The 22,199-nt window shown below is 33.6% G+C and overlaps 4 protein-coding genes across 4 annotated transcripts in view; 3 read left to right on the forward strand and 1 right to left on the reverse strand.

The window, feature by feature from the left end:
- Positions 1 to 8,179: 8,179 nt before the first annotated feature.
- Positions 8,180 to 9,330, forward strand: LOC120077199. Its single transcript, XM_039031103.1, has 5 exons — positions 8,180 to 8,473; positions 8,576 to 8,657; positions 8,724 to 8,801; positions 8,880 to 8,972; positions 9,161 to 9,330. The coding sequence occupies exons 1-5, from the start codon at positions 8,180 to 8,182 to the stop codon at positions 9,328 to 9,330; spliced, it is 717 nt and encodes a 238-aa protein (XP_038887031.1).
- Positions 9,331 to 9,800: 470 nt separating this feature from the next.
- Positions 9,801 to 10,244, forward strand: LOC120077200. Its single transcript, XM_039031104.1, has 2 exons — positions 9,801 to 9,890; positions 9,984 to 10,244. Exons 1-2 carry the CDS (start codon positions 9,801 to 9,803, stop codon positions 10,242 to 10,244), a joined length of 351 nt encoding a protein of 116 aa, XP_038887032.1.
- Positions 10,245 to 15,566: 5,322 nt separating this feature from the next.
- Positions 15,567 to 18,020, forward strand: LOC120077899 (pentatricopeptide repeat-containing protein At1g31920). The gene has a single exon (XM_039032001.1). The coding sequence runs from the start codon at positions 16,032 to 16,034 to the stop codon at positions 17,847 to 17,849; it is 1,818 nt and encodes a 605-aa protein (XP_038887929.1). The 5' UTR covers positions 15,567 to 16,031; the 3' UTR covers positions 17,850 to 18,020.
- A 742-nt stretch (positions 18,021 to 18,762) lies between these two features.
- Positions 18,763 to 22,199, reverse strand: part of LOC120077900 (phosphomevalonate kinase, peroxisomal) — a 5,560-nt gene continuing 2,123 nt past the window's right edge. The window contains exons 7-11 of the mRNA XM_039032002.1: positions 21,715 to 22,095; positions 20,941 to 21,045; positions 19,830 to 20,057; positions 19,394 to 19,516; positions 18,763 to 19,242 (exon numbers count right to left, since the gene is read on the reverse strand). Of these exons, the coding sequence (XP_038887930.1) occupies positions 18,979 to 19,242; positions 19,394 to 19,516; positions 19,830 to 20,057; positions 20,941 to 21,045; positions 21,715 to 22,095 (1,101 nt within the window). The 3' untranslated portion in view covers positions 18,763 to 18,978. The remainder of the gene's footprint in view (positions 19,243 to 19,393; positions 19,517 to 19,829; positions 20,058 to 20,940; positions 21,046 to 21,714; positions 22,096 to 22,199) is intronic.

Raw genomic sequence — 22,199 nt, forward strand, 5'->3', positions numbered from 1 at the left:
ATAAAAACATAGAGGCATACGGAGATGTAGAAGAAGACACCAAATACTTTTTTCGATTTATATGTCTTGGCTATTGGAAGATTTCAAAATATTCATTTCATGGTTACAAGTAATCATTTCTATTGATGTGCTTCTTTTCCCTCTATACACTCAACATGTATAGGAGTTTTAAGATTCCAACTCTCTACATTTTTCTCTCAATGCTAATTGCTTAGCATTCCACGGGTTTGGACATACACTCACATATATATTATATGAACCCTTAGGTATACTTAGTTATAAGTATATAACCTTCCACGAGAGCTAGGATACACACTTAACATTCTATGGAGGTTAGGATATATACTTATATATATATACAAGGATGAAAATATCCATCAACATGTCAATATATACGTCAATCAAAAGGTTTGATATCGATATTAATTATCCATGGATATCTCCCAACATCTTTTATAGATGTTCGCAGAACATAAAAACAAATGTTACTTATTTAATTTAGTATGAATAGGAATACTAATAACAATATCCATAGTTTAGTTTTATAGTGAAACCAACTTAATCATTAATCTAAATAAATTTTATAAATTTCATAACTTACAAGAATATCTGTTAATATATCCGTAAAATAGAAATCTTGATATCGATATCGTTATCAATATTTTAATCCTTGCATATACAATATATGGTATTCGTAGCTGTAGATGTACCTAGTTATAGGGGCTTAGTTGAACAATCTTTGTGCTCTCATCTCCACACTTGCCACCAAGTTCATTGAAAAAATTTAGGTATATTTGTTTACTTTTTGTTTTTCAATTATTTATATACCATGTAGATGGTTATATTTATAACATTTTTTCTGTATCGACTTACACTGCGCAAGAGGTTGATATAGAAAATAAGTTTAAATATGTTCTAGGAACCAACAATTGATAATTTTGGAACCAACAATTGATAATTTTGTGTTTTATTAAGTTGATTCAAGGTAGTTGTTATTTTGATTAGGAAGGTTCATGCAATTCGTCATTATTTTGATTAGGAAGGTTCATGAGTTGGATTGGGTTGAAAAACTTTTTAGACCCAATCCAATTGTTCGGTCTTAATTTTTTTCAACCCAAATAACCCTTATTAAAAAATAAACCCAACCCAATCTAAGCATAAAATATTTGAGTTGGATTGGTTCGGGTTAATCGGGTCATTTATTTAAAATTTTGTTCTAAAAATAAGCAAAACGTAAATATGTAAAAATCTAATTTAATTATTTTTATATATTGAATTAAAATTAATAACTGTGAAAATTTTCTTTCTAAAGTGTAAAGAAACTATTTTTAAGAGTTGTTGAAAAATAAATTATTCAAAAAATATTAAAATTAAAATCAATATATGTATAAATAATTGTGTTATAAGTAATAAAAGAATATATTTTAAAGTTAATAATAAATTCAGGTTGGTTTTGGCTATATTAAATGAATCCATGAACCAATCTGACCCATATAATTTTTATTTATTTGAACTCAATCCAACTCAAATGAGTTGATAATTCAACCTAAACCGCAGGGTTAGATTTGGTTAAATTAATCTCGGATCATCTAATTTTTTGAACACCCCTAATTTTGATATTATCGAGATTAGAATTAGATACACATCTCCATGTTTTTACTTTTAGATTTCGACAAACTACGTCCTACAGGTTTCCTCTATATAGAAAACCATCGTTATTATTTTACACGTATTTATGTGTATATAAATTATGATAGTGATCCCTAGATAAGTTTAAGTATGTCAGTTTGATTCCAAAAAATAATTGAAGAGACATGCAATTACATTGTAGCAATTAGAGTAGTTGAAGAAAATTAGCAATTGTCGTTTGTTTTATTGAGAAATCGGAGGAAATAGCAATATCAAGAGATGCTTTTTGATTTTTGTAAAAAAAAAAAATGAAAATAATAAGATTTTTGACAAAAACGTGCCACACACATGACATATATTTCTTTAATCCCCAAATTACCCTCAATATGGTCGGATAACAGCTTTTGTGGATTACCATATATAAATTTTTTTATACCATTTTCATATACACTATAATTGTAATTGTGTTAACGGTATTGAATCTAGCACATGGATTTTCTTTTCCATATTGTATTTGTAAATATTAATATCATATTTAAATCAATCCATGATTTCTAATATTTCTCCCTAGTTCCTGGTTACCTAATTCCTAATTTTTCTCTCTACTTAAATTTAAATTTATCTTCCATTTTTTTTCAATTTTTTTTCTCAAATTTCATATCCCTTGAATTTTGAAATCTAATAAATTATATTACAATATATTAAATTAAAATATTTTAATCATCAAATTATTTTATAAAAAAATGAAGAAGGTATTTTAATTTAATTTAAATTTATAATAATACATGAAGCTATGAGATATTAATCTACCTTTACACATACAGTGTGATTTTAATGTAAAATTTTGTGATGATACTAGAATATTTGAAATTTAGAGGGAAAAGAGAAGTTTAACTTGTAAACATTTAATTTAAGTTATATTATGAGTTAAAATTTAGATATATATATATATATTTAAAAGATTTCGTGAGTTAAAATAAGGAAATTTAAAATTTTTTTAAAAATTAAAAAAATTAAAAAAAAACCCTAAGTTTTAAGCTATAACGTGGCACAAAAAATTCATAAACAAATATAAAAAAATATTTAAAGAGAAGCTAAGTCTAATTTTAGAGTGGCGCATAAAGCTTCATAAACAAATATAGATATATATATTATATATATTAAAAATCCTAAGGATGTGCTTGGGGCCCAATATGTGTTTTAAGCTCAGTGACATCCTATATCATCTCAATGTTTGGGGGTCCATTTTTATATATCACCAATTTGAAATATCCAGCCCAATGGTTTGCAAACAGTAATGGAAATTTGGATGGGTGTTTCGTATGTCCCCCTTTCCCTCATTCACACGTCTCTCCTTCTCCCTTTTCCCTCACTCACACGTCTTTTCGTCTCCCCTTTCGCGCATGCGAATCCTTCCACCGTTTCCCTCAGATCTCCTTCTCCCTTCTCACGTCTCTCTCAACCATCGTCTGAAACCCTAGCCACTTCAATCTTCTCCTCAATCCCGTCCTTAACTCGCTTTCATATGTCACCGTTTAATCTTCCCGCTTTCGTATGTCACAGATTTGTTCGTCTCCTTTTCGCGCATGCAAATCCCTCTCAGGACTCATCCTTCTGATCTCGAATCTGCCCTTTCCCTCATCCATTTCCATCAAATCTCCTTCTCCCATTTCCCTCTCACGTCTCTCTCGACCATCGTCTGAAACCCTAGCCACTTCAATCTTCTCTTCAATCTCGTCCTCAACCCACTTTCGTATGTCACTATTTCATCTTCCCAGTCTCGTAGATTTGTTGTTTTCTTCATAGATCTGTTGTTTTCTCACAGATTTAGTGTTTTCCCTTTTTTCCCCTTGTCGCTTCAATCTCGGCCTCAACCATGTCCTTTCCGCTTTGACGATCCTCTGTTCACTCATAACCCGTTGTATGACTTATTTTTGTTCCTCGGTGTTGCTTTGGTCATCGATCGTTGAATGCATGGCAGGGACTGGTTGAAGAATTTGCAGCTTGGTGGGGGAGAACATTGTCCACTTCAGGTTCGTTTTCTAAATCCTAGATCGAGAAATGATGAGTCTTTATTTTGTTTCTTCTGAAATTTTCAATTTCATGCCTCGATCCTCTGTTTTGTGTATTTGGTTTTCATGCCATGATTAATTTTTCTAAATGAGTTTTGTGTATTTCATTTTCTAAACATGTTCTGTGTATTTCATGTATTTCATGTTCTAAACATGTTCTGTGTACTTGATCCTCGATCCTCTGTTCTGTGTATTCTCTATTATGTGATTTGTTTCGTTTTTTATATTGTGTTTTCTTCTCTGTCTTTCCCTTCAAATTTTCATTTTCATGCCTTCATTCTCTATTGTCCTGTGTATTTGATTTTTCAATCATGTTTAACTTACCTACTAATTCTTTGTTTTATATTTTGTTGTTCTAATCCTAATATCCCGTTGAATCTTGAATTGTATTAGTCCTAGCTATTAATTTTTTTGCACGTTTTCAATATTATGCATTATTAATTACTTCATTTATTAAACTATCCATGATTTTATTAATGACTGTTCTGATTGTTTGCTGATTTTATTCCACTTACATATTTCTCCTACTCATTTAACCACTTCATTAATGACTCAACCAACTTATTAATTGGATTTGAGTTCATTTACATGATGTGAATTTAATTCTGAGGTTGGTCACACTATTTTTTTAAATAATTGTTGGGGTTGTTATTAATGTTCAAACCATTCCTCTCCAACCACCCATCTTCCTATATAACAACATTGGTCCATCTCTATTTGCTGAGAGCCTCCATTGGTCCATCTCTATTTGCTGAGAGCCTCCATTGTCCGAGATTTAGTTTGTCAATCTAGTGAGTTGTTTAATTTGATTTCTCTTTCTCTTCTTTCTATTCTCTAGTTATGTTATTTTCATATTATTAACTTCCTAACTTATGGTTCTTTGGTGGGTGGTAGGGTGCTTCATTGTGTTTTGATCCGGCAATCCGTGGACTCTCCATCCAAATACTACTTCATAAAAGTTACATTAGTAATTTTCCATTCCAACTAGTTCTCTTCCTACATTTTAAGTATTTGTAGATTTTTTCTAACTTCTGTTTTTTGTTTTGTTATGCAACCCAAACTAATACAGAACATTTAATTAGTTTGCGGTTAGTGTGTTACTTTTTTTTTTTTGTTTTTTGTATTCCTTTATATTCCATTTTAGTTATATATTTTTTTGGTGTGCCTCATTAGACTGTTTGACATTTTTTTGGTGTTATTGACTGTTTATTAATTTTTCACTATTTGACATTTTCTTGTGTTATCAATTTTGGTGTACTAGACTGTTTATTAATTTTTAAATTTTATATGCTTTTGATTCTGTCCTTAATTGTAATACCCAAATTGACCTTGGATAATTTGATTTTATAAATTCAAATTAACGACATAGCTTTTTTTTTTTTTAATGGAAGTATCCAATCATTAAAATCACATTAATTATTATTAATAATCTAAATTGAATCATATATTTGATATAGTAATTGTTTATACTCTTTAATATGATTTTTATATTATTTAATCATTTTTAATTATTTTAGTATAAATTATCAATATACAAATTATGGTCAATTATCACTATTCTAATCAATTTATTCATTAATTTATTCAATTTTCGTAATTAATATAATCATGTTTAATTAAAAAAAATTGAAATATTTTTTAAACTATCATCTATAATATAATCATGTCTTCAATTAATTAACTATTCATATAATGACGTCTTTAATTAACTTATTCATTTGTAGTAATTAAAATAACTTTGAAATGTTTAATTAATACAATCATGTCTTTAATTAAGTAACTATTTATTTTAGTTGCCCCATATAAATTATTGAATTAAAAACCGTCTTTGAAACATTTCCTTCCCAGTAAAGTTTTGAAACTAATACGTATTTTTGACTAACTATGGCTAATGCAACAACTTTCACATACCTTTGACCAACTTATGAAAAGAATAATAAAAATGTAAATTATAGATTTTTAATATAATTCAAATGTAAATTCTTACCTTTTTTTTAATATGAAATTAAGGATGAGATGATTAATTTACCAATCTACTAGTTAAACTATCGAATAACTCATGAAGTTGTAGTAATGTATTTCAATTCAGACCCATTCCCGATAAAACTATTTTTTCCTTTTGTATCCTAGGGATTTAGGTTTCTATCCCAAAATATGAAAAATAAAGAAGTCTTTACTTTTCTTTCAATCATCACCACATCCCAACGACAACTATTCCTAACATTGGCTCTATTACTAAATGACCATCTTAGAATAGAGAACCAACCCTCCTACATTAGGCAACGAATTAGACAGCTAAACTTCTTTCGGCTTATTTATGAGAATGATGTCTGCTGTTGTTGAAGATGATGCCCTAAACTCTCGTCTCCTATAGTTTATAAACACAATTTTGAACAAACGATTGTGATGTATAATATATGATATTTTCTTCACTTATTGTCTATGAACATTGGATGTTTTATTTGCTTTACCATAAACCAATAAATTAAAATCCCTGGTTGTCATTATGTAACTTAAGTTGTCTATGTAGAGACATACAAGTAGATCATATCTTAAGTGATGACCAAAATGGTTTGTAGTATATGGATAAAGGAGGGAAACCTTATCCTAGTAATGCTACGGATACGACCCGCTTTGTAGAATAATTACAATTGTTATGACTTGCTATAGAAGGTTTGATCCTGATCATTCATGTGGGGTCATACGAGTGGAGGCGTTCTATACAAAGAGTTTGTATAAGACCTAACCACAAAGTGTTAACGTCTCATTATATAACGCTGTTCATGACAGAGACTTCACTTCACTAGGATGACCATAGGTAACATGACCTCAATCCTGAGTGAGTTGGGAACTCCTGCCTTTAAGGGTGGTCCTTTGATTTGCATGGGTGCGAGTGGCCTGATCGTCGACTCAAACCTACCACTTTGGGGATTCGTCTAATTTGGGAGCTGAGAACTCAAGTACACGAGATGAAATTCACTCATTCCCTAAAGTAGGGGTAAGTAGATAGATTTCTCCCTTAAGGGCTGATCCCGGAGCTTGAACGATGTGGCACTACACACCTTCTCATGGCCCGAGAAATGTCCACACATAGTAGGACTATGTTGTATTGTTCATTAGAGGGATCAGTGGTACGTAAGGAGTTAGATGTAATTACAGGGGCAAAACGGTATATTGGCCCAGCTATACTTACGAGCATTTATGAAGGATTATTGTACTGTTGATTGGTTATATCTGATGGACACAGAAATATATCTGTGGTAAGAAGAGTTCAGCTGTCGGTCTTTAGTGGAATGCTTGACAGTTAACGGATGGTGGATCTCGTGGCTAAAGAGTTTAGTTGGCTATTCATGTACCGTTGGAGCTTCGAGCCATAGGTTCATAAGGTCCCCTTGGTAGCTCAATGGATTCAAGTTGAGAATCAGTTTTTTAGTCAATTTGAAGTGTTCAAATTGACAAGAGGGAGTTCGATTATATATGATATGATTGAACTGGTTAATTATATATGATATGATTTGACTCTATGTATGAGATACATTAATTGGAGGAAAATAGATATAAATATGATTTATATCTAATAGAGGAGAAAAAACTATGGTTTATATGTGATATTAAACTATAGGTTAATGAATATAATATGACTATATTAATTATTTTTAATTGGATAATTATGGGATAATTGTGCCGCCGTTTTCTCCGTAACCGTGTGATAGTGGGAAGTTTCATTCAATTTTCGTAATTGAAGAATAAAATGAAAATATTTTTCATGTTTGCAAAAGATCAAATAATTCGCTCATGAGTTGTATACAGTCTATCGCATAGCAAACTGAGAGACTACACGATAGTTCAACGTTGCTACACGATCATATACACGCGCGCCTCTTTCTAAACAATCGCATAAGTTTTTCTAAACGATCGTCTAGCACCCAAGCGTTTACTAAACGATCGTCTATACTATCGCTGCCTAATTCCTACACGATCGTGTACCTTCTTCTAAACGATCAAGCATTGTCTATACGATAGACCCTGCCTTCTCCCACTTGCTTGGTCGTTGTATACGATCTTTGTTTCCTCCTGCTCTCTACCAAATCCAATAGAGCCCACACCTTATGGATTCTCACCCTGAGAATATCGAGGGTTCTAAGTGGTGGTGTCATCCTCATTGTTGCTGAGTTCGCGTGGAGGCTGTTCGTGAGTAGACGACCGGGTGTTTTGGTGAACGATTGCTTGGACGTTCTAGTAAGAGCGAGAGAAGCAGTCCCTTGGAGAGAACGAGATTTTCTGTGGAAAAGTGTTCTTCAACTGGTACGTATCTCTTCTCTTTATTATTTAATTCTAAAAGCATGCCGATAATTTGTTGTTTATTGCATAACTTGTCTGTTAAATTGTAAATGTGAAAATTTTGTCACGATATATTTGGAACGATCCGCTTTTGCTTAGAGGTACTCTTGTATAAGAGTTTCTTCAGTCACAAGACCATGCGAATAGACAGATGGACTTTCGTCATCCTCTGTAACATGCTTAGGACGACCGATCATCTGGCATCCACTCAATGCGTTGACGTCCAAGAGATGGTGGCAATTTTTCTCCACATTTTGTCGCATGACGTTAAGAATCGAGTAGTTGAAAGACAGTTCGCACAGTATGATGAAACTATTTCGAGGGATTTTAGGTCTGTTCTGACCGCAGTATTACAACTTCAAAAGTTACTGCTGAAAAAATCAGAGCCTATCATGAGCGACTGCACTGACAATAGGTGGAAATGGTTTGAGGTATTAAACAATTCTAATTCCACTCCCAGTTAAATATTAGGTTCTAGATTTTTAGGAAACTAGGAAATGTTTGCCCCTTTATCAATGTATGATCACATACAGAACTGTCTGGGTGCATTGGATGACATATACATCAAGGTCAAGGTAAATGTAGCTGATCATCCCCGCTATCGTACCCGAAAAGGTGAGATAGCCACGAATGTGCTTACCATCTGTTCACCAACTGGTGAGTTCATATTTGTGCTGTCAGGGTGGGAAGGGTCTGCAGTCGATTCCAGAGTGCTTAGGGATGCAATTTCTCGACCACACGGGTTGAAGTTTCCTAAGGGTATAGACTTTTGTGATTCTATTATCTGGATTCAAGAGCAAATAGTTTGCCAACTATTTTTTTGTATACCATGCCTAGGTTATTATTACCTATGTGATACTGGATATCCCAATATCGAGGGATTCTTGGCACCACATAGGGGAGAGCAGTACCATCTTTCAGAATGGTGTGGTACTGGAAATGCACCACTAATCCACAGGATTTTTTCAACATAAAACATTCATCCGCTAGAAACTCCATAGAAAGAGCATTTGGTGTACTCAAAGGTCGTTGGGCGATACTACGTGGGAAGTCCTACTACCCAGTTAAGATCCAATGTAAAACAATAACGACATGTTGCCTACTGTATAACCTGATAGCGAGGGAGATAAGCCAAACTACAACGTCCAGAACAACGGATGATGAAGATTCAACATCTAACGAGCTTGGCGATGAAAATATACAATTTATTGAAACATCCGACGAATGGACCAGTTTTAGGGATGAATTAGCGACGCGAATGTTTGATGAATGGGAACAAGCATCATGAGCACAAAGTTTCTTGTTCAATTAGCTTTACTATGAATAACTTCCTCCTACTTTTAGACTATGTTATCTTTTGGTTCAAACAATCTACTGTATTAAATTATCTTAATTTATGTTGTGTTAATTGGTTCATGTGAATGATGAAACATGTTCTACGTTATTCATACTCAAACTTTGTTTATCTAACTGTGCCCAATTTATTTTATTAAGTTATACATATGTATGTAGTTGAATGGCAGGACGTGAGAAAATGATAAAACACATTTGGACAAAGGTTGAAGATGCACGATTAGTGAAGTCACTATTGCACTTGGTAGAAACAGGTTAGCAAGATGATAACGAAACATTCAAGCCTGGCTATCTACAACAGCTACAACATCTACTTACAGAAAAAATTCCTAGCTATTCCATCGGGCTGTCGACAATAGAGTGCAAGTTAGATTTTTAAAGTGACAATATTGTGCAATCGCTAAGATGCTGAGTAATGCATATAGTGGATTTGGTTGGAATGATGAGTTCAAATATGTGGAAGTAGAGAAAGAGGTTTTCGATGTATGGGTTCGGGTAAGAGAACATATTATAGTATATTATCTTAGAATGGTGAACTCTTTCTAATATAATATTATGTTCTAACATAATATACGTTCCTGTTTGTAGTTCCATCCCAACGCGAAGGGTTTGAGACATAAACCATTCCCCCACTATGATGAGCTTTCAATCGTATTTGGGAAAGATAGGGCCATTGGTGAAGGCAGTGACACCCCGTACGATCAAGCATCTGCAACAGATGAACATTTGGAGGATATTTGGTTAGGATCACAAGTTAATGAGCAACAAAAAAGTATACCTGACATGGGATGGATGAAGTTTTCCCAGATACACCCATCAGTAGGCATACTGGATCAAATAACGATATGAGAGGAACGAAACGCAAGAGGACTCCCTTCTAATCTGAAATGCTTGACATTTACGCACAACAATGGACGCTTAGGAAAGTAAAATGGAGAAACTTGTACAATGGCAAAAGAGAAATATGAATTGAAGCTCAAGAGGGGTAGGAGGTCATCGAATAGATCTACCAAGTTGAGGGTTTAGAAGAGGATGATCAGTTGGCCCTCATAGATCTATTAGTGAATAATATTCAGCGAATAGATGGTTTTCTAGCCATTCCACTACAACTAAGGAAAAGATATTGCATACATTTGTTGGCCAAGACTAGCTAATTACGTTCTCAGTGTTTGCAAGTTGGTTTGTTATTTGTAACTTTCCCTAGTCTCTTATTCCATAGGTATCATATTTGTTGATTTTTTGTGACATGTACAAATGACCCGTGGCATATAGCCCTTAGATATGGATGTAAATTTTTCTAAGCAAGTTGTAAAATGGTCATGTATAAAACCACCAAATTATGTAAAATCTTTTGAGGGGAATGAATTTAATGAATTTAATGAATTTCATATTTAGTATATTTTTATTTTTATCAGTGGAATGAATTAAATGAATTTCATGTCTGGTCTAAATTAACACTATTTTGTAAAATCATTTGGCTTTCAATGATGAGAAGTTTGGAATGAATAATATAAAATTGAACTGTATACCATATCTTAATATTGGAAAAAAAAAATGCAATCAATGTCTTATTCCAAATAGAATAGAAACAATAATTGGAATATAAGTTTTTTCTTTAAAAAAAAAAATAGTGTTCATACAGACAAATTATTATAGAGTACAAAAACTGAACCCAATAGCACTGACATATGAACTCTGTACACCCAAACACAGACATATGAACTCAAACATAACAACTCTGCATACCCAAACACAGACATATCAACTCAACTCAGACATAACAACTCTGCACACCCAAACACAGACATATCAACTCAGACATAACAACTCTGCACACCCAAACACAGACATATCAATTCAGACATAACAACTCTGCACATCCAAACACAAATATATGAACTTCCCACATCCTATATCATCTCAGTGCCCCAAACAACCCCAGCGCTCCTACAAAGCTTCAATATTTAGCCTTCTTCTCCTCCTTCGCGTGAAGAGAACCAATAGCACTTTGTGCTAAGACTACCGTCATCGACTGCCTCGTGTTGCCGTCCATGTCAAGATTGCCACCGTCACAAAGGGTAGTGTCGAAAGTGCCATGGATCTTTCTCTTTCTCATTCTCATTCATTATCTCCTTCTTGTTTTCTTTCTCCTTAGATTTTTTTTTTTTTTTTTTTTTTTTTTAGTTGTATACTGGCCAACCATCACTACTACCACCGTGTGGTTGTCAAAGAAATCAGTCCGCAATGTTTAGGTGAATATCAAACCGTTTTGCGGGGTTTTTGTTAAAGTTTTTGTTTTTAATCATATTTCCAATAGTTACATCTCCTGTATTTAATTCTTTCAAATACTCACTTGCCAACAACTTCACTTGTACAATCAACTTTGCTTTTCCTCACCTTAGAGTAAGTCTATTGTTGTAGACATCCATAAATTTCTAATGACCCCGTCATCATCATCCCTCGTACACGTGTTCTATAGGCAGCTGGATGATTTTTAATTTTTGCTTATGGAATGTTTAGATATTGTATATATGTGATTCTAGAATATTTAGGTAAAATATATTTGTGGTATTCGTATTGCTTTAAAGCAATGTATCTTTGCATTCTCGTTTATACGTTGCTTTAGGGTAGTTTTTTCATTTACTAATTAGTATTTTTTATTATATAAATTCGTTTTACTATTTTTATAATTTTGAAACCTTTTTGCCATTTTTTCAAATAAAACTTTAAAATTTACTACTTCCCTTTGTCAACCCATATATTTCTCCGATTGACCCTCTCAAGTTTTGGGTCATTTTGTTAGGCCCATTGGCAGTGTCAAGCCCAATCTCAAATTGCTCATTTTGTTCTTTCCTTGGCCAAAAAGCATGGGGTGAATATGAAATTTTCCATAAGATTTCATATATATTATATGAAAATGTGGACCATAAATTTATACAACTAGTTAAGTTGAGTAATTATTAGTTTTACTTTTTTTTAATTCAACAAAGACAAGTGAGGGCGAGAGGATTTAAACATCTAATATCTTATTAATGGAGTATATATCTTAATTATTTGAACTATGTTTATGTTGTTATAACGCTTAGACGTTTATTATTGTATATTCATTCAAAGGACTTGGTCAATTTATATTATTAGTCAATTTATATTATAAATTGACTAATGTAGTTTCATTTTCTCACTCTATCACCATTTTCCCTCTCCCTTCCGTAAGTCTCAATATCTATTTTTTAGCACTCCCTATCCATTCGTTGATCATTTTTTATAAACAATTTGATCTATATATCTACCGAATTATGTTTGAATTGACAATATAGTCTCTTGACTCCACATGAAGCATATATAACCTATAAAGCTAATCCCTTACTAAAGATAATAGATAATAGATAGAAACAATATAATTGGAAAAATATAATACACTTTTATTCAAGACAAGCCCACTATAAAGTTCTTATACATCAATCTAAAAAGCAAAAAATCAACCTTATAGTACAAATGAAAGTACATCAAATCCAAATATAAACAAATAATATCACTTGAACTTTCCCAAGGAATCAATATAACACCCATCTCTATAAAAACTAAATAAAAACCCAAAAAAAAAAAAAAAAAAAGACCAAAAGAGTAAAAGAAAGGTTTTTAGAGAAAAGGGTCTTGAGAATGATCAAATGGCTCATATTGGTGAGGCTTATTGAGAAGATGTTTTTTTGGACCTCTAAAGCTTCCATGGTTTATTCTCTCCTTTCTTCCCCATATGAATGCATCATGATCATGAAACTTCATTGAAACATCTTTTTCTTTGCTCTCTCCAATGGCAGCTACAACTGAAATGAAGGCCAAAATGAAGATGAAAATGAAAGAAAATTTGGCCATTGAATAATAGTTTTTGGATTTGTTTTTGTGGGATTGGTAAATATATATATATAAATAAAGGGTTTCAAGGGGATTGCTTTGTTTTCAAGTCATGTTGGTAATAATTTTTGCCTTGGTCACACTCATGGTTTTAGATTATCATGGCATATATCCCTTTATTGCAAGGTTGGTTTTTAACTTTTACGACTTTCAGTTACTTATTTTTGTCAAAGTGGATAGACAAATATCTTTTTATTTAAGGTCAAAGATTCAAATCTTCAAACTTTACTCACTATTCTAAAAGAATATACTTAATTTCATTTATAAGATTAATTTGGAAAAATGTTATGAAACTGGATTTTGTTATTCATTATAACATTTATAGAGATTTTTTCATTCACGACACTACTAAAAAAGTTAGAATCCATTACATAAAAGGAAAATCAAACAAACTTCATAAAATGTGTTAGCCATGTTTTTGGCGAAAAAAGGGAGTTTAACAAAATATTTTGTAATCATTTTCACGACATGTTTTTTTTTTTTTTTTTTTTTTGGGGTTAGGTTTTTAAGTATAATGAAGATGGAAAATTTGAACTACAAACATCTTGATACTAACACAACATTTGAATTGTGTTCACTTTGATACTTTTATTTGGTTGGTTTAATTTTTCTTAATTGGTGTCTGTGGTTGGTTGTTATGATTTAGTGGAAGAAGAATAAAAGGGCAGTATAATGGTCGCAGTAATTATGCAAAGTTTTGAATGCTAAAAAGGTCATTATTGCTCCAACATGGATGAGATAGATAAACAACAAAGGCTATGAATTAACGTCGGTTTGGAATGACTATTTAATTACTNATATATTTTGGATTTTCATTTGGTTCCCACACTCCCAATTATCAATATTGAGTGTAATATGGTGATTAAGACACTTGTTGCTTTTGCTTAAGTCGAAGATTCAATCAATCATCCACGTCTCTTGATTCAAGAAGAAAAAAAATCAAACTCACTCATTATTATAGTTTATGCTTTTATTATGTCATCAAAGTAGTCTTGATTTTTTTAAGAAAAAAATGAAAATAAAGTTGGGATTTTTTTTTTAAACAATATAATGTCTATATGAGAGGGTAAAAATAAGATTAATACCTAAACAAATAAGTTTTTTTCCTTAAAAAAATAAATTTACTTATTAAATCTTGCTCAGCTAACTTAATAAATAAGACGACAATTCCAGTTCAAAGTTAGATCACTCCTCATCCAAAAATTGTTGAACCAAAAGTGCACACACATTTGGAGCAAAGCCAACATTTGGGGCAAACCCTTCTTGAAAGATTATAAATATGAAGACAAAGTATAGTTCAACTAACGTAAATTGATTTAATACTCCACATATTAAAAAAAAAAAAAAAAAAAAAAAAAAAAAAAAAAATACGTACAAGAACTTAAATATAAAAGGAAAAATTGAAAGGAAAAAACCCCTTTTACTTTGCCATTTGTTTCAAAGCTCTTTTTAAAAAATTTACAATATTACCCATAACGTTCCATAAATGTTTCAAACCACTCATGTATTAGAAAATTCTTTCCAATTGTTGTTTTTTTTTTTAAAAAAAAATGAAGTTAAATATAGCAATTTTTGGAAAAAAAAAATATGGATACTTTTTAAACAAATGATAAAGTTCAAGAATACTTTTATCCGATAATTTAGTCCATGTAAAATTTTACACTTAGGCCATGTTTACACACAAAAAAAAAAAGTAATAAATGAATGGTAATATGAAAAATAGGCCCCATGTTGTTGTTTACACTATCTTCCATACTTGCACTAACACGTAGAGTTCACTGCCATAAAAAAATGCAGATTGACGAGCGGAAGGCGATAAATCGGTTTACATTTTGAAATTATATTATTGTTACCATTAGTAGTACAATATGAGAAGTATTCATACCACATTTATTGTTATTGTTGTCATTACCATTACTCTTTAGGGTCAAATTATAATAGTAAATGTGGCAGATTAATAATTCTAAGTAAACGTGATAAAAAACAATTCAATTATATTTGCAATTTGAGCCCATTAAACTAAATAGAATTCAATTATGATTATACCAATTTTTATTACGAATCGGTAAATGTAGCCAATGAAATAACTCATTTTCAAAGCAAGCTAAAATATGCAGTGTATTTTTGCATTTCTCAATGGAGAAGTATAATGCAGGGTGCTTGAACCACCCATCAAGCAAGGCCCACCTACACCATATGTAATCAAGAAACATATGAAGTGACCCACTTGCTGACCTGGAAAAATATAAGAGGTTCAAATATAACAGAAATATCCCAAAAAGCCCTTCCAACACATTATCCTATCCACAATTCCCCATCTCCCATAATCTGACACTTCTATTTTCTTCTGGCTGAAATCTTCTTTTGAAATCTCATGGATGAGATTCACAGCCCTTCCCAGTTCTCTCCTCTCTCTCTCTCTCTCTTCTTTCCTCCCTAACATCCAAAACCTTAAACAAAAATACTCAAACAAACTCTACCCCTTTTTTGCCATCTTCAACTCAAAAATCCCCATCTAAAATTCACAAACCATCAAATCCCCAGTTAAACAAACCTTGTTTCCATCAGTTTCGACGTCTCGATATCAACCGTGATCCGTGTTCATAGGAAGCCATTATGATTCTTGAGTCTTTTCAGAATTACTAGTGTGTCAAGATGGTAAGCGTAGCATTTTGTTTTGCTGTGCTTTTTTGTAGATTTCTAAGATGGTAAGGACAAGAAAAAATGATGGGGACATCAGTCCTTAACTATAATCATCATTTATTGCCCTCAAAAGATTTACCTCAGACTTCAGATTTGAGTTTGAAGCAGAAGGAGCAAGAATATTTGTGCCTTCTGAAGAAATGCAAGAGCTTAGAAGAATTCAAACAAGTTCATGTTCAAATTCTGAAGTTGGGTCTTTTCTTGGATTCTTTCTGCTCAAGCAGTCTTTTGGCTACTTGTGCTCTTTCAGAGTGGAACAGTATGGATTATGCCTGCTCCATTTTCCAGCAATTGGATGAACCTACCACATTTCATTTCAACACAATGATCAGAGGGTGTGTAAATAACATGAACTATGAGAATGCTATATACCTGTATAATTCTATGCTTCAAAGAGAAGTTGAACCCGACAACTTCACGTACCCGGTAGTTCTCAAGGCTTGCGCTCGGTCAGCAGCAATCGAGGAAGGAATGCAGATTCATGGTCATGTATTCAAGCTAGGTATGGAAGATGATGTATTTGTACAGAATAGCTTAATCAATATGTACGGGAAGTGTCAGAATATCGAACGTTCTTGTGCTATTTTTCGACGTATGGAGCAAAAGAGTGTGGCTTCTTGGAGTGCTGTAATTGCAGCTCATGCTAGTCTTGGATTGTGGTGGGAATGTTTGATGTTGTTTGAGTATATGAATAGAGAAGGATGTTGGAGGGCTGAGGAAAGTATATTAGTTACTGTGGTTTCTGCTTGCACTCATTTGGGTGCCCTTCATTTAGGAAGATGTGCCCATGGTTCACTATTGAAGAACATCACTGAACTAAATGTTGCAGTTATGACTTCCTTAATGGATATGTATGTGAAATGTGGGTCTTTACAAAAAGGATTGCGTCTCTTCCGGAACATGACCAAAAAGAATCAATTATCCTATAGTGTCATAATCTCAGGGCTTGGCTTACATGGACATGGTAGACAAGCTCTAAAAATCTTCTCAGAAATGGTTGAAGAAGGGTTAGAGCCTGATGATGTTACCTATGTTGGTGTTCTTAGTGCTTGTAGTCACTCTGGCCTTGTCGATGAGGGTCTCAATCTTTTCAATAGGATGAAGTTTGAGCACCGGATTGAACCAACAATGCAGCACTATGGTTGTGTGGTAGACCTAAAGGGACGAGCGGGTTTGCTTGAAGAGGCATTTGAGCTTGTCCAAAGTATGCCTATAAAAGCAAACGATGTTGTTTGGCGGAGCCTTCTAAGTGCTTGTAAGATTCATGACAACTTAAAACTTGGTGAGATAGCTGCAGAGAATCTATTCCGAATGTCTTCGCACAATCCTAGCGATTACCTAGTTTTGTCTAATATGTATGCCAGAGCTCGGCAATGGGAGAATGCAGCTAAGATCAGGACAAAAATGGTCAACGATGGCTTGATCCAAACACCAGGGTATAGCTTGGTGGAGGTGAAAAGCAAGGTATACAAATTTGTTTCACAGGATAAATCGAACTGCAAATTGGGTAAAATCTACGAGATGATTCATCAGATGGAATGGCAATTGAGATTTGAAGGCTATATGCCAGATACATCACAAGTTATGCTTAATGTAGATGAAGAAGAAAAGAGAGAGAGATTGAAAGGTCATAGCCAGAAGTTGGCTATAGCTTTTGCTCTCATTCATACATCACAGGGATCTGCCATAAGGATAATTAGAAACCTGAGAATGTGTAATGACTGTCATACATACACTAAACTGATTTCAATGATCTATAGAAGAGAAATTATTGTAAGAGACCGGAATCGGTTCCACCATTTTAAAGATGGAAACTGCTCTTGTAGGGATTACTGGTGAATCACTGAACTGTTCAACTATGATTTATGGGAGAAAAACTTCCCCATATATTTGCATTTTAAATTTCTAGAATGTCTTAGCTTAGCACCTAGGGGAAGGTGGAGCGTTGACAATGCTATATGAAGAAATGGTAGAAAGCAAATAATAGGCAGATGGATGACATTAACAAGATGATCCCTAATTTTGCTTCAGAATGGCACCAAAACAAGTATGCTACCACCCAGTATAATTAAAGAATATTAATCAGAACACAAGCAGACCATTGGCAATATCGGGAAAATGGCACCAATGGCCTATTTTTTCAGAATCAAATGAGAGTTGACTCAACTTTTAAAATTATGTTTTTTTGGCCTTTTGTTTATGTCAGCCTAGGATGAAATTACTAAAATGACCCAACTTTAAAAACCTAGGCATTTGTTCTGCACGCAAGCTGCCGCCGCCTTCTCCTCCTTTTTTTATCATTCTTCATTCTTCATTCCGCAAAACAAGTTGAGATGAAGATGGAGTGTGAAGGGCATGAATTTTCTTCGTTTTCGTTCTGCAAAATTGGATATCAAAGATGGATGATGGAGCGTGAATCAGAGTGAGAGCGAGAAACGAGAGAAAGAATCTGAACAAAGAGAAAAAATCAAAGAAAAAATTTACAATTGTGTCTGATAAAGAACAAGAGGAAGGAGCAAAAAGCGAGAGTCAGGCCCTCACTCGTGTTTTAAGGTCAAATGAGCACTTTCACCCATGACTGACGCTGACCTCAACAGAAGACCATTTTTTACTCGTTTTTGGACCTTGGGCCAAATTTCAGTTGGACCTCCAAAGAGGCCATCCATACAAATTTCCCGGCAACATCAACTCTCCAGAATAATCAAAGCTCCAAAGGTAACCCTTTGGAGCAGAATGATATGAAAAACCAGGGAACATTAATGCTAGCTAGTTCTCTTATTAATAAAGAAAGAGTAATACATAATGTAAATAAAAGAAGATTACATTAACGTTCATCCAATCAGTGAATGAGGTGAAGCAATTATTAATTATCTAATAATTTGGAATAATTTTTCAAAGAAAATTCACTTTTTCAATTGAAATGATAAATTATTTGATATAATAGAACAAGATGAAAACCTTCCTTTTCCTAAATATGAACTGATGAGACAGCTGATGTAATTGCCTTGGTTCGTGGATCACAACTTTCCAAAGCAACACCACGGGGATCTTCTCTAACAAGGAGAGTCAAAATATCCAGTGAACTCCATGATTTAGTCACATTGCTGATTGAGTCTCCCAAGGTCACAGCAAAAACAGCATCAAACCCACCTGCCCCGGGAACACCGGCTAACAGGACTCCTTCCATATTCATGGTAGTATCTAAAAGCTTCGTTTGTGAATCTGGCTCAATCTACAAATCCCAAAAAATGGAGTTCAATTATCTACACATGTATTTGTCACCGACACCATGTCCCGACAATTATCTACACAAGTACTTGTGCGACAAAATGCTAGATAATATAATATAAGCGAGCAAAGTAATTAAAGAAGGATAAACTAACCGGAACACCAGCAGCTTCACCCATTAAGCGCATATGATGCCTGATCTGGAGCATAGCATTTCTTGCTCCTAATAATGCTTTGATGATGGCTTGCTGGCTTGGTTCTGTGGCTTGATAAATCCACTGCCAGTATTTTTAAAATTGCTTCAATATTAATGCAGATAGATAGATATATATGAAAAGAGACATAATTTGCTAACATATTCTAAGTTGAAAGTAATTGCATCCTGACTAAAAACCAAAGACCAAGTTAGATACAAATTTCGGGTCTACAGTATATTTTGTGTAACGTGGTATTTTAGACTTCTGGTCCACCTCTCACATTTTGCAAAACTTTCACGATTAGTGATCAATTATAGTAGTATTTCTTTTTCATTTTTCAAAAAAAGGCTATTACTTCAATGATAGATTTAGATTATAAAGGTGAGAGAAGTACCTTCTCCGAGGTCAGCTTGCAACAATGGTTTATGATATATTTATAAGCATCCCAGTGTTCAGATGCAAGTTTACTCAACGTATTGAGTTGATTTTCAAGTTCTGAGTTCCCTTCGGACAACTGCCTCCACGTCTCTAGGGACCTTTGAGGGTCAGATTTTTGCCATTTTTTGACAGCACCTACCATTGAAGGCGTGGATGACCCTCCTACTCCTGGCTCCCCAAGTACCTGTCCAAAGCACCATAATGATGAACAAAAAAAGAAAATGTATATGTGGAAGTAACAATTGTATAAGAAACTGAGCTTTTATCTGAAGAACATGAAAGAATGTAAAAGGTCATACAAATGCACATAATTTGAGTACAAAAACCAAGAAAAGAAAGAACACAATTTGGAATTTCAAATTTCTACTCCCCCCACCAGTTCCTAATTGTTAGGAGAGCAATATAAAAAAAAAAAAAACAACAAATTATATATACAAACATACATATATATATATATATATATATATGCAAGATGCACACCAAATCTGACGTACTTGTTAAGGGAGAGAACTCATTACCAAAACTGAGAAGCATGGGTGTCATGTTATTGTGAAACAGAGTTTAGTAAATCACTGAGCTTAATGACTTCCAGAAATTTAGAAAATAAAGTGACAGTAGAGAAAAAGATTAAAATCTATTCACAAAATTTGTCTATGATGATGACTCAACAGAGGCAGACCAGAAAAACAAGTTGTATTGAACATCACAAATCAAAATTGATGGGCTTAATAAAACATAAGTTCCTGTGATGACAAGATCAAGTGACAATAAGGTGAAATTCAGATTCCTGTGGAACAAATAAAGCTGAATTTCGCAATGTGTGGAGCATGCAGAGTTGAAGTATGATTGAATAATTATAAGTGCTCGTAACCCTCCAGAAAGTGTATGATAAGAAAGTATGAGTCTCATAATATTAGATTAAGTGGGAAAATCTTCAAATCAGTCTCCATTAATAGAGCCACATTTCTTTAGCACACAAAATAACTTCTAAACGTACAATCTTTTGAAGTGGTAATATAAAAATGCCTTCTAAAATCATTTTTAACCAACAGATTCCGGAAGCTTACAAGAGTCATTAATGGAGGCAAAGAGAACTTAGTCCTCTCATGGTCCCACTTCTGATTTAAGATATCGACAATGACCTCTTCTATGGGTAATCCATTCTTGGCAGCCTGCATGGTTGCATATAGACAATAAGGCAACAGAAAGTAATGGAAGTTTTAATTGGAGGGAAAAAGAGAGAGAGATTTCTCAAAAGGGGTGCAGTACGAAGCCTACTTTACACAATTTATTATTATCAGACTCATTGATTAAAGGTCAAATACGTAATTGAGTTTGTTAGTCACCTCTTGAATATATAGCTAAGCTAAGTCTCATAGATGTTATAAAATTGGCACAGCTTGCAATTTATAATCCGACAAATGGTAGGTATATGAAATGATTTGGGTTACAGACGGTCAGAAACAGTGTAAATGCCCAAAAACTCAGTTGCTTTTTTTACTTCCCAGAGCAGAGGAATGTCCCCTAGGAGTTCTCTAGGAGGGTTATACATCCAACGACCAACAATTATAAAGTCACTGACTCACTATACTTTGGACTTCCATCAGCATCCTATGCGGACAAGACCAAAGTAAAACAAACCTGCTGTGGAAAAAATCAGTAAATGTCTTCATTAGGTAGTGAAGTTTTTGGGAGAAATTTTTCAATGTACAGGTAGGAAACAAAACAACCTTCTCATATTAAAGGAAATATGCACCAAAAGTGATGAATTCATATTATTTAAGTTCAAATGCAGTCTGACCAAACAACACATAAAGAAGGATAGCCCATGAAGAAGAGACCTGAGCAGAAGAAAGCACTTCTGGTGAAAACCGAACATAGCGTTGACTACCATAAACTGCAGAACTGACATCAAAGCCACTGCCAACTTTTCCTTGTGCAATGCAATGGGCACTTTGAGCTATTATATGCACCAAATCAAGATCCGCACTGCCTCTCTGTTCTTGGTCACCTGTCGATAAGGAAAGATTTACAACCCCTAGGTAGTTAAGTAAAGCAGCAACTACAGCAGCTGTCATTGCAGCAGATGAGCCCAATCCAGTTTTTGCAACATCAGGCTTGCAATCTTTTCCATATGATTCCTCATCATTGAATGTAATTGATGAAAAAGGAGGCAAGGAAGCCAATGATTCTGACGTTAGTGGGAGTCCACGAGCCTCAATCTAGGAAAAAGACATTGCATAAACTATTTAAAAAAACGTTCTAGAGTACAGCCAAATAACAAGCAAGAAAATCAATGAAAAAGAGGTTAATGCCCAATTATTGT

Source organism: Benincasa hispida, chromosome 5, assembly GCF_009727055.1.
Source record: "Benincasa hispida cultivar B227 chromosome 5, ASM972705v1, whole genome shotgun sequence".
Classification (NCBI taxonomy): Eukaryota; Viridiplantae; Streptophyta; class Magnoliopsida; order Cucurbitales; family Cucurbitaceae; genus Benincasa; species Benincasa hispida.

Excerpts from the sequence above, each read along its gene's own strand:
- LOC120077200 (XM_039031104.1), top strand. The coding sequence starts at position 9,801 with ATGCTGAGTAATGCATATAGTGGATTTGGTTGGAATGATGAGTTCAAA. Across the intron at positions 9,891-9,983 it reads TTTTCGATGTATGGGTTCGG|TTCCATCCCAACGCGAAGGG; the intron begins GTAAGAGAACAT and ends TCCTGTTTGTAG.
- LOC120077899 (XM_039032001.1), top strand. The coding sequence starts at position 16,032 with ATGATGGGGACATCAGTCCTTAACTATAATCATCATTTATTGCCCTCA.
- LOC120077199 (XM_039031103.1), top strand. The coding sequence starts at position 8,180 with ATGCGAATAGACAGATGGACTTTCGTCATCCTCTGTAACATGCTTAGG. Across the intron at positions 8,474-8,575 it reads ATAGGTGGAAATGGTTTGAG|AACTGTCTGGGTGCATTGGA; the intron begins GTATTAAACAAT and ends GATCACATACAG. Across the intron at positions 8,973-9,160 it reads CCATCTTTCAGAATGGTGTG|CGAGGGAGATAAGCCAAACT; the intron begins GTACTGGAAATG and ends ATAACCTGATAG.